The sequence below is a fragment of the Pagrus pagrus genome, assembly GCF_965226575.1.
Source record: "Pagrus pagrus genome assembly, chromosome: 3".
NCBI lineage: Eukaryota > Metazoa > Chordata > Actinopteri > Spariformes > Sparidae > Pagrus > Pagrus pagrus.
Genome location: NC_140187.1, coordinates 19,916,360 through 19,928,989, shown reverse-complemented (window position 1 = coordinate 19,928,989; position 12,630 = coordinate 19,916,360). Strand labels below are relative to the sequence as shown.

Below are 12,630 nucleotides of genomic sequence, written 5' to 3'. Positions count from 1 at the left end.
AAGAGATGAGTTCATTTGCTTTACTCTACATTGCACATACTGCGATGTGACTATTGCGCATGCCTACATTGGGAGGTCAATGCTGAGACGATATACACAATTACATTACAGTATATTGTATAAATGACCCGTAATCTGTAATAGTTTTCTAGCAATGACAAACACACCAATAATTATCACAAAATTCTTCAACATTGCCCTTTTCGGCCGATTTTTGCTCAACGTTTTGGTTTGACAGCCTTAAAATGTACTGTCTGTTTCAGCCTCACAGCTTTTGTCAACCCCACTTCCAGCAGCACCAACAGCAAGCAGCTACTTTGATCTAGGCAAAAAGTACCACATGGCAGACAAAAAATGTAAGTGACTAATATGTAAGCTAGTGGAGAGGGTGGAACAGCTGGCAAGACCCCAGAGGTGCATTTAAGGATTTCAGCTGTCAGTATATTTAGTTTTGGAGACACAACAGGGCTAAAAATAGAGTGGACACTGGACAGGCGGCCATGATCCCAGAATTATGCTTATGTCATACCTTTCCTCCTGCGACAGTTGTTTGCAAATAACTTTAACTACCATAATTATGTGTCAGTGTTTTGGGTTTGTGTGTTTGTTGAGGAGTTGTTCTGTCCCCAAGTGGCAAAAAAATGTGTTTGAAAGTCAGGACTTGAACCTCAGATTCATTCAATCATTTTAAAAATCAAGTCACTTTATAAAGAGCCAACACAATAAAAGGTTTAAAGCTAACATCAGCAAACAGCTAGCATAACTCAATGTTAGCTAACATTATGAAATGTACATTAAGCTCTTACTAACACACCAAACACTTGGGAAACTAAATAACACTTACCTATAGAGTTGTTTAGATGGCGTATTTTTGTAGGCTAACCCAGAAGTGAGCATTGCCCTGGCTCCCTCAACAAAAAGCGACTGAGAGATTTTTTAACTGGATTTGGGAATATCAAGTTTATGATACTTACACCTTTTGTTCAGCAAGTTAATCTTCACAGATGAACACCACTTTTGCAATTTCTGTAGCACAGATTAAATCCCTAGAAATGAAAAGCTAATGCTAGGCTATAAACAGGCTACCTAGCAGTCGCATGACTTCAATGTCACCACCACTTAGCATTTTACTACACAATTACCGTACACGTTTCATATAAATGGATCCATCTACAAGTTGTAAAGTTAGTTTGTAACTAGTAGTTAAGTTTGTAACTATTCTAACTCTGAATAGCCTGTAAGGACGCACTAGTGAAAAGATGAGTCTGGTGTTCAGTATGATGACGTTTAATGTCTGTGACATCATCTGTAGTCTCTGTTAGCCACTTGTTAGCAACTGCTGTTTATAAGGCACTTAAGCACTTTATAATTAAATTGTGGGACATTTAGTAACATATTTTATATCATAGAACAAAACCTGTTAATATTTTTTTTCAGGCACTGAAGTGAAAACCAATTCAAAAAACCCATAGACTTTGAGACCATGGAAGCGGATGTGAAAAAATGCTAACCGATTTCCGGTTTTTAGCACCACAAACTACACCGCTCTAGTTAACGTCGGTTCAACCTAAAGCAATTATTCTAATATAAATATGATTTGCGTGTCCATTACTCACCACAGTATTGTTAGTCCTGAAAGGTGACAAGAATTGACGTTTACAATAAAGTTTGCGGTTTCGTCCAGTTTCCGGCTGTTACTGTCAAATTAATCAGTTTTAATTAAGTGAGAGTACCTAACTATAGTGGATTTACACGATGGTACGTTTTGACAGCGTAAAAAGACAGAGTTACAGTGCTTGCACCACAAGTATTTAATTTATAATGACAGTCTACTGCAGTACATTCGAGGACAAAACAAACAACTGCTTTTACACTGATGTTTATACTATCGCCTTTACTTTGAAAGCGTTAACCGGACTTCCTGTGTTAGCCAGCTCCTGTTTTCGGACATCCTCGCTAACTTGACCAGTTAGCCGTTGACAGTGCGGGGCGCCACGCCGTTCAGGGGCCGCAAACATGGCTATTCTCATGCGATTCTGTACTTTAATCGTCAATGTGTTATGCTTGCCCCTTCATCTGATGGAAGCGGTCGGCCTGTATCACATATACAAACGCATCTTCCCGATTTGTTTATACCGGATTTCAATAACGTACAACAAGAAGATGTACGACAAGAAGAAGGAGCTGTTTCGCAGCCTCACACAGTTCACCAAGCCTGGTGGGCAGCTCACACTTTTGGAGATCGGCTGCGGCACCGGCACAAATTTTGAGTTTTATCCGGCTGGTTGCAAGGTGATCTGCACTGACCCCAACCCCCATTTTGAGAAATATCTGAAGAAAACCATGGAGCAGAACGACCACCTGAAATACGAGCGATTCGTGGTGGCATCGGGGGAGGACATGGGGTCAGTTGAGGACGAATCGGTAGACGCTGTTGTCTGCACCCTGGTGCTCTGCTCTGTCAACAACATACCGCAAACTCTGCGTGAGGCTCACCGCATACTGAGACCAGTAAGTCATCTACTGACTCCTGAAAAAGATCAAAGAAAATGTATTCCCAATAAATCAACAGTCTGGTAAATGACCCCAAAGTCAGATGTGAGGAAAGTAAACATGTCGTGTTAGACATTTTGGTTCAAGTGGAAGTCGCCCATAAGAATAGCACTTAAGTATTAGTAAAGTAATAGTAAAAGTATCTGATATTAAATGTACTTGAGTATAAAAAGTACAAGTCAATTATATTTACATATAATTAAATGACTGCTAAGTTAAGCCATCACATAAATGTAGTGGAGTAAAAAGTCCAATATTTGCTTCCTACATGTAGTGGAGTGACAGTACTGCGGAGTAGAAAATGGAAATACTCAAGTAAAAAACAATAACCTCAAAATTGTGTTTTAATATATATATACTTAGTTATATATCCTGCATTTTATTGAGGCTTCTGGGCCAAAAACAAGGGCCTTAGAATAATATTTAACCTCTAACCTCTTTAAAATAATCTGGTGGAGGGGCCTTTGGAGATCATCTTGTCCTGGTGCTGTAGTGCAACTTCTGAATTAATCATTCACTCCTGGCAATTGATAACTAACTCTCTAAACAAACACCAAGCAAATAATGTTTAAATTACATTGAATGAAAGTCTGGGACTGATCATTACATCATCCGAGCCAATGTTATATATTAGCCAGTATTAGTTGATCTATGAAGGCGATAAGAAACCAGAAACCATGGTATAAATATATCAAAGTTCACCAGAGAGAGCAGAGTTTGTCATTTAACTGTACAATATTCTGCTCACTACTTATGTCTGGACAACATACACCCACACCCCTATATCTGTGATAGGCCGATATCAGCTGACAGCAGCCAACCGATGTATCAGTCAGGCTCCATTATGGAGCCTACTTATATTTTAAAAAATGGTTGGTGTTTATTAATATTGGTATTAGCCTGGAAAATCCACTCAGTGCTCTAGTCTAACAGTATGAAATGAATCTGAGCATTGAATAGACAGGCCCTGTGTGTTTGTGTATGTTAAGGTGTCTGCTGTCTATTAGCCTTTAATCACTTGAAAAGAAATATCACGACTTCATTTATTTGCTTTAACATGCTGATACAAAACATGCAAAGCAGATCTGATCCCCCAGGTGCACCAACCAAAGGACTCATTATTTAATCTTTGAACACTGACTCTTTTGTTAATCATGTCCTGTTGCTACCTTTGACCTGTATCCTTGCATCACACATGAGAGAATAGAAGTGCTGTGTCATCATGTCAAGTTTCATTCAATATGAAATATATCAACAGTAGGCCTTAAAGTGAACATAAATGTAACACAAAGTGTATTTATTATATAACATGAGGACACGTGAACCCATTTCTGCCATTTTGAAATGGTGCGCACATAACAAATGTTTGATCTGCAGGGTGGAGCCTTCTTCTTCATGGAGCACGTTGTGGCGGACCCCTCCACTTGGTCGTACTTCTTCCAGCACGTTCTCCAGCCTTTCTGGTACTACTTCGGCGACGGATGCGAGACCACCCGGGAAACATGGAAGCATCTGGAGTCAGCCGGATTCTCCGAACTCAAGCTGAGGCACATCGATGCCCCGCTCGTCTTTGTGATCAAACCACACATCGTAGGTTATGCTGTGAAATAGATTGTGCCTGACTTAGCTCTGTAGTCAACTTGGCTCATAATCAGTGTGTGAATATGCCAAGCACCTAATGCCTCTCCTCTCCTTTGTGATATGATTGATCACCAGTGATAGAGATAACATCAGTCAATTTGATACTAATTTTATTTTTGTATTGAAATGAAGAACCCTCTGCCTGTGTATTTAGTAAAGACAAATTATTTTAACACATTGAATAAAAAAATCCTACATAGACAGCACACAATACTAATTTTGCATGCAGTTAAAGTAAAACAACAACCTTGGTGTTCATTCCACCTTCTCTCGTCATCCCCATCCCCTAGTCGCTTGCTGATAAATATAAATCAACATGATACTACCATAGGGAACTTCTGTGTATCAGTGTTAAGCTGAGTGCTCTTGCTGGATCTATCTGTACCTTTTATTCCATGACAGTTGTGTCACTAAACACTATATATTTTTTCTGGGATCAAGCTGATTGTATTAGTGCTTTAAGCGTTTAATCCTCTTAGATTTTCCTTTCCTGCCCCTTGAATGCCATTGACAGTTGTGTCACTAAAAACAGCACATTTTTGCTTTGATCAGAAGATGATTGTATTAGTGATTAAAGACATTAATCCTGTTAGATGATTCTTCTTTCCTGTACCGTCTTATGCCACGACAGTTGTGTCTCCAGACACACATTTTGCTGTGATTGAGTTTATTTTAGGAGTGATTAAAGAGTTTAATCTTGTTGCATGTTTTTTTCTTTCCACCCATTGTAGACTACAGTGTATTTGCGCCACCGTGCGGTGCAACACAGACATGATCTGTCAGGTATTAAGGTGTAATCTTCTCAAGTCGCCTGTGTTAAGATGCACACAGCAAGGCTTTGTTTAAGATTAGCTGAGGGGAAAATGAAGTACTGTCTCATGAAATTATGCAGAGTACTCTGCTTTGTGTTGACTTCTCCTCTACATCTGATGGAGATCACAGGCCTGTACGGTGTGTACAGACGGCTGTTCCCCTTGCTCGCCTACAATATCACATTTTCATACAACGACAAAATGCACAAAACGAAGAGGGAGCTTTTCCGAAACGTGTGTAAATTCGCAAACACCGACGGCTCTCTCCGCCTGCTGGAGATCGGCTGTGGCAGCGGGGCAAACTTCAAGTTTTACCCCGACGGCTGCACGGTGATCTGCACCGACCACAACCCGCACTTCCACCGGTACCTGCGGAGGAGCATGGCCGCGAACACGCATCTGACTTATGGCGACTTCGTGGTGGTGTCCGGAGAGGACATGAGGGAGGTGGAGGACGAGTCGGTGGACGTGGTTGTCTGCACCTTGGTCCTCTGTTCGGTCCGCAGCGTGCAGCGGGTGCTGCAGGAAGTCCGCCGCATTGTCAGACCTGTGAGTGCTGCCTTCACGTGCTGTAGGAAATACAGCGTCTTCTTCACATTCTGGCAGGGAACTAGAGTAGCAGAAAATGTTAATACTCAAGTAAAGCTAAGCACCTCAAAGTTGTGCTTGAGTAAATGTACTTTGTTACATTCAATCACTGGTATATATATGTTAGCTGAGCTCCCACACATATGTTCACATAATAATTATGGGCCAATATTTAGAGAGCAAACCATAAGTCATGTCCACCATGTCATGGCTATACATTACTGTTAAATATGTTTTCATTGTAATATTAAAGGTGCGTTATGTAAGAATGGGCCACTTGTCGAAGGTCACTTTTTTTAAGATGCAGGATGCAGTTTGATAATGTGAAGCTATATTTTTTTTGCCCAGAGACCCAGAAAACCAGCTCGTACTCCTATGTGGGAGTAATACCAGCTGACATGGAGTTTGTGGAAGTGTTATCAAGCACAAGTTTACTTAGGTATATGCATAATGTGAGGATAGTGGAAACTGAAATAGTGAAAGAGTTCAAACGAGATCTGGGGACACAACCCTGTGACTAGATAAGGCAACAAGATTATATAATATTGCAGGACCCACCTTTGTGATACTGCACTACAGTGGTGCAAATTACAAAAACCAGTTGAAACCAGCTGTGTATGGGGACTTTTCGGACCTTCTGAGGCTCTGTCCACTTGTAATCCAGCCTGGCAGATGAGGTAATGTGTAGAATGTGTATAATTTAATGCGACTTATAGACATCTATTCTATTTAAATAATATTGCATGACACCTGTCAATTAACACATTTGCACTCCGTCTTTGTTGTCACACATGAAACCATATTTGGCTGAGAATGGTCACCTGCAAAGAGTAATTCTTGGGCATTTCTCCACACTGATGTCAAGAAAGACGCATTTGTTACGTTAGAAACCAGTGATGGCATGTGATTAAACTAGAGAAAGGCACGTTGTTCTTTCCTCTTGGTATTTTCCTGCCTTACACAAATGGGCCTGTACAAGGTTTGTTTTTACTGAGTGGCCCAAATTTAGCATCATTTATCTTTACACCTTCAGAGGGTGATATTGTACATGACTTGTACATGTTTGAAGCAGGGCTCCGTTAATTTGGTCAATAGGTAAGATTGATTTTACCATTAGATATATATTCAAGAAACATGGGTAGCAGGTACGTAAAATTTGTTAAGATCAGTCTGATATTTTCCAGTCACCTTCAATACGTGTCAGAAATTTGACTGATCATCAGTTAGTTCAGAAAATTTAATTCACATCTATTTAGTTGACGTGAGAATAATCATACATGCCATGTATCCCTTCTCTCTGCTTCACTTCACTAAAAAGTAACAGCGTCTCTCTTGCAGGGTGGAGCCTTCTACTTTTTGGAACATGTAGTCTCCGAGCCCTCCACATGGACGTACTTCTTCCAGCACGTCCTCGAGCCTCTGTGGTACTATCTTGGGGATGGGTGCATGGTTACCAGAGCAACATGGAAAGATTTGGAGGCAGCTGGTTTCTCTGAAATTCACCTAAAACACATTGATGCACCAGAGGTCACTCCTATGATAAGACCACATATTATGGGCTATTGCATTAAATGACTGCAGGGGAGAATATGCACTTATTTTGCCTCGTGGGCTTCTGCTTACATTTTCATTTTCACTGAACAAAAATCCACCAGCCACACTGCATTTATTGAGTGAAAATATATTTATTTACTTACAGAATCAGCAACGTCTCATACACTTTTTGTTCTTCCCCACCCCTCCCAAGATGTACATAATAAATATTACCTGGACACTGTGCTTTTTTTTCCCTGATTGTCTAAGTAACTGCCAAGAAACAACCAAACAAACCACACTCAATGTCACTGTTTCTGTTACCCTTTATATTCCATTGCACAAAAATAAGGAATGACAACTGTAACATCTCCTTAAGGGGAAATGAAGGGAATTGCTGGTTCACAAAATAAAGAGGAATTATGTCTGTGTAATAATTATACAAAGTTCTGTAGATGCTGTTAGATGATTACAAAAAAAAACAAACTCCCAACAGCAACATGTTTAAAAACACAAGTAAAAAGGAAAGGGACACATTTAGAAACTGAGACTCAAAGTTAAAGCTCACAATTTCAAACCTCCCAGTATTAAAAATCTACACAACTATAAATGTTATAGCATTAGCAAATTTTTAAAAAAAACAGCAGGTGGAAAAATGGCCAATTTCTTTTTTATTTGTTGAGTATATCTCATTGCCATCACAAGTCACTTGTATATCAAACAGAGTAAAAAAACTGCTGGCTCTCAGCCTGAAATGAAGTGTTCCCAGAAACCCAGTTCCATGTCCAAATGGCTGAGCTGCGCCGCTCCCACATTATGTCTCAATCCTCAACCTCTATTCAAACAGGTTATCCTGTTTTCACACAGTAAAGGTCCTTCAATGTTTTCAGTTCTTCAATCAGGGTCTTGTTTTGGTTTTCAAGAACAGCTACGCGGTTTTCCAGGCATTTAACATATTCCTTTTTCTTCCGTCGACATTCACGGGCTGCCTCTCTGTAAGAGGGAAACGAAACTGCAGTTAGTCCAACTGAAAGACTATACTGTGGAGTCGCCAGACATAATATTACATGTGTTATAACATTAATATGATAGTACGCCGTGATAGAGGATTTTCTCTAAACCACTGACCATTCTCTGCCCAAAGCTACATCTATAAGAGTTAATTATGCGCAAGTAACAAACATACTTTACAACAAAGAATCTTTTTAATTTGTGAAATTAAATATTTGCCCGCTTCCTTCTGAGCTCCACAAAATTCCAGCAATGAAGAGACTGCATCATCCCAATAAACATTTTTACCATGTCCAGTTTGTTTCTCCTGTAATAGTCCTCTAATGTAGTGTTCAACACAACAGAGAAGTCAGTAGGTCCCAATTCTTTCAAATCTAACAAGCTAATTAACAACCTGTCAACCAAATGTTGACGGCAGCACCTAAGATGGAGCAGTGTCATATATTTGAATGATAAAATGATTTCTTATTTATTAAGTGGAGAGCAGAACATGTATGATACATAACTAAGACAATGAGAGTTGCATCAATTGGCTTCAAAACAGTGATTTCTTTTACTGTTTTTTTCTTCACCCAGATTATCTAGGAGATTTTACCTTTTCGTCTCTTAAATTTTGTTCTCCAAAACCCAGAACTAATCTGTACACTTACCTGTTTTTTGCAAGTCTGATTTCCCTCTTCACTGTTGGATCATCAGTTTTGCCCTGAGATAGTCCCACAGGGGAGGTCATAACTACAGTCTGAGACAGGGAGCTGGATGCAGGAGCTGTGCGTATCTGGTATGTTTGCAGCTCTCCTCCTGCCCCTTAGGAAAACATGACATAAATAACAGCACTGCCGCACAGCAAGCATCACTTGACATGTGGAGACTTTATTTTATGACTTATTGCAATTGTCTGTCTGAGAGCCTCACACATTAACGCATGTGCCCAGCAGTCAAATTTAGCCACCTGCTGGAACCACCTCCTAAAAAGGTGAAATTGGCTCACAAATCCCAGATATTCAGATATACGTTTTCCAGGGAGAAAAAATGTTTAGCTCACCTTGTACAACAACCTGGTTGCTAGGCACCAGTATCTGCTGGCCGTCAGGCGTCTGAGCATACTGAAGGACGGTGGTGCTTTGCTGGGCTCCACCAGAGTTGGCCATGGCAACAGCCTGTAGACCCTGAATGCCTTCGGACCCTGGAGTCGCCAGCTGGATGGTGCCATTAGCAGCTATAGTTACTAGAATAATCACATATATAGCATCAGAACTGGGTAAAACGCAAGTAAACATCATACTTCATGTGTATATGTTAACATTAACTGCAGAGTACTTTGTTTAATTATTTAACCCATTCGTCACTTTGAAGAAGCTTCTAAAAGAAGTTTGGGTTCCATTATACAGCTGGTTGTTGAGCATACTAACACAAAAACATACAGGAAGTAATGATAAATAACAATCATAATAATCCCAAATTTCCTTTTATTAATTCTGTGGTTTACAATACATAACACTTGAAAACAAATGCCACTTTGGTATGAGTCTTTTTTTACGGAAGTACGATAGTAGGGTGAAGTACATACTGTACTGGCCGCTGCTGGTCTGGTAGATTTGGGTTGTGGGTACTGTAACACCTGTGGAAGCCGGGCTGTTATCCTTTCCTTCAATGTGTGACACCTCCTCAGATGAAAGTTCATTTAGGATTTTCCTACAAAATGAGATAAGGAGGGTCACTTGAGTTAGTGTCACAAGACTGGTTTTGTGTTGTGTCTGTGCTTGAAGTTTTTACCTGTAAGAAGGCCGTCTTGCCAGAATTTCTCTGGTCTTTTGGGCTGTAACTCCACTGTCTGATGAGTCCTGTGAATCGTCACTATCTGAACCCAGGGCCTTGAAAGAGACAGCCAGATTAACAAAGTGTACATGGACAATTATATATAATGGCATATTGACCATTTTAAAAAGAAACTATGAAGATGATTCAAAGAAGGAATAAATGATTACAGTGCAAAGAAAACTAGGTGGTCTCACCTGTACACTCTGCCCCTGAGGGGACTGAATGACCGACGACTGTGCAGACTGGATCACTCCTTGAACCTGAAACTGACCCCCAGGCAGCTGTACAACAGCCACAGAACCACCACCCAGTGACATCTGCAAAAACACAAACACAATTTTAAATGTATAAAATTCAGTATATTTACATAAAACCACAACAATATGTATGACTGGATGTCAGAAGGAATCTGAGAAAACATCGATTTAAAATCTACTTTAAGAAAGCTATATCATTTAAACTGAGCAACGATATAACAGGGCTTGTTCACAATATGATTACGTCTGTGTTCATTTACACATAGTCACAGTTTTTAAGCAGCGTCTGCTTTGACTAAATAAAACATGAGACCACAGTCTTATCAGATGCTGTGAACTCAAACAGGAACTTGAGGTCCTTCAGGCAGACTGTTTTCTGTCGTCAAGATAGTTATTGGAACAGCCTCTGGTACATGAACAGGGATTACATAAAGTCAGCAACAAAGGAACAGACTAGTCACACTTAAACCCAGATTTAGTAATCCCTCCCTTTATTACAAAATTGAAAAGCACATCTTTTGTTTAACTACTTCAAAACTTCAAATGATACTGTGCAAATTACTTGATACATTTTTGTAAATAAAGTGACTGTCTCTTTCGGATCCTTCCTCAATATCAAGCTGTGTGATAGCAAGAAACAAACTTGCTTTCAGTGTTCAGTTCAGAAGTCACCCATACAAACAGTACTTGAGTAAAAGTATCTGATATTAGATCTACTTGAGAATCAAAAGTAACTTTCTGGCAAGTATCAAAAGCACGCGCAGAAAAAAAATAATGCATACATTTACGCACTGTATACTATGGGTTGACCAATTATCGAATCCAATAGTTCACATTTTTCTGATTATCGGGATCCCTGCTTTTTTCAATTGGATTAAACATTTTTAATTTTAAAAAGTGCTTCTTTGCCTCTGATGCAGCAACTAGTAAGTTATCAGATGTAGTGGCGTAAAAGCATTAAGCAGCAGAAAATGAAAATAGCCAAGTACAGTACAAACACCTCAAAAAATGTACTTAAGTACAGTATTAAAGTAAATGTACTTAGATATGTTCCATCACTACTTGCTAAACATAATAATCTGAAAATGTAAAATTAACTAGTGGTATTAGCAGTGCAAGAGCTTCTGTGTAAATTGCTATGTCGTGGCAGTATTTATAAGATACTTTTTAATTGTGTTTTTAAAGGGATCTATGAATTACCTGTTGGGCTATCTGTGAGAACTGAGATGTTGTGATGGTAGTGGGAATGACGGCAGGCTGTGACTCGGTGCCATTGGTGCCCTGCTGTACTTCTTCCATAGTAACTGGGAACAAATAAATCAATATTACCGTTTTGAAATGCCTCTAATGTAACAACGGTCTGTGGCGGGGAGCGCCTGCCTGCAACATGCTGAGACTACTCCGCTGTGGCCTGCGCGCTAAGTTATTTGTTGACATGATTAACTCTTTCCGACAGTGCTTGAACAGATCGGGGCGATGTCAAATCACAGTTTCTAATGTCAGTCGTCGTCAACCATGTGTAAAAGTGAAAAGTGTGAGTTTGAGCTAACAAAAAAGATCGACTTCCTCTTTGGTTCAATCGTGTTAGCGACTGCAAGTAACGTTAACATGGAGTTACGGAACATAGCTAGGCCCGACAGTCACTACTGTTAACTTTCCCCCCTCATGATTTAACTAAATGTAAAATTTAACAAAGTGTGTGACTTCATCCCGAGTAAACATTAGCAGCGGGTATGTAAAGTTGTCCTCTGAGTCGCTGTGGCTGCTGCTAGAATGTTCGACCTCACCAACATCGCTAGTTATCGGCGGCTAACGTCCAGTTAATAGGCTGTTAACCACTTTAAACCGCCTAAAATAACAGTTTCAGAGCTACACGACAGGCAAGTTTGGTTACTCTGCTTCACAGGATGGATGAGCTTTTGTCTCAATGAGCAAATATGTGTAACTCTGTCACTGGCACGCAAGTTACCGCGTCAATAGACGTCAGCGATACGGGGAGCCATTAAGCTAACTACACCTTCCCTTTTCGTAAAACGGCGAGGAGTTGACGAAGCAACAGCCGCCATTACCGCCACAGCGGAGCAGACAGCCAGACGAGCACAAAAATTACTGCTCAGACAGCCAGAATTTACCTTTCCAAAGGCCGCGTAACTGTTCTTGCTCACAGCGTGGACTTCGTGCAATTCGTGTATACACTTTGACACAAGAAATGCCTTGAAAAGTTACTTAGCCGTTATGGCTAACAGCTAAAAATACAAAGATGTCAGCTAAAAAAAATAGCTGACCACTTTTTTCCCAAAGGAAATGGGCGGGGCTGCTCGGTAAAGACGCATTACGTAATAGTTTCTTTAGGCTCTGTGATTGGTGAAAAGAGTTGGAGCAACTGGTAAATACAGAAGAGCAGAGTGAGGAAGTCA

The 12,630-nt window shown here is 40.1% G+C and overlaps 2 protein-coding genes across 4 annotated transcripts; one reads left to right on the top strand and one right to left on the bottom strand.

Moving 5' to 3' along the window:
* Nucleotides 1–1,958: 1,958 nt before the first annotated feature.
* On the top strand, nucleotides 1,959–7,169 carry LOC311254863 (uncharacterized protein; the record flags this gene model as incomplete). Its single annotated transcript, XM_084348862.1, has 4 exons — nucleotides 1,959–2,511; nucleotides 3,931–4,161; nucleotides 5,016–5,555; nucleotides 6,933–7,169. The coding sequence occupies exons 1-4, from the start codon at nucleotides 2,017–2,019 to the stop codon at nucleotides 7,167–7,169; spliced, it is 1,503 nt and encodes a 500-aa protein (XP_084204988.1). The 5' UTR covers nucleotides 1,959–2,016.
* A 90-nt stretch (nucleotides 7,170–7,259) lies between these two features.
* atf1 (activating transcription factor 1) lies at nucleotides 7,260–12,531 on the bottom strand. 3 transcript variants are annotated; one of them, XM_084348741.1, is made up of 8 exons: nucleotides 12,346–12,531; nucleotides 11,414–11,517; nucleotides 10,151–10,273; nucleotides 9,912–10,009; nucleotides 9,706–9,830; nucleotides 9,181–9,363; nucleotides 8,789–8,942; nucleotides 7,260–8,120 (listed from the first exon to the last, which is right to left on the bottom strand). In XM_084348741.1, exons 2-8 carry the CDS (start codon nucleotides 11,510–11,512, stop codon nucleotides 7,976–7,978), a joined length of 927 nt encoding a protein of 308 aa, XP_084204867.1. In that variant the 5' UTR covers nucleotides 11,513–11,517; nucleotides 12,346–12,531; the 3' UTR covers nucleotides 7,260–7,975. The 3 variants fall into 3 exon arrangements, with proteins under 3 accessions (XP_084204867.1, XP_084204868.1, XP_084204869.1); XM_084348742.1 differs by having other exon boundaries at nucleotides 8,789–8,936; XM_084348743.1 differs by lacking the exon at nucleotides 11,414–11,517.
* Between the last annotated feature and the right edge of the window lie 99 nt (nucleotides 12,532–12,630).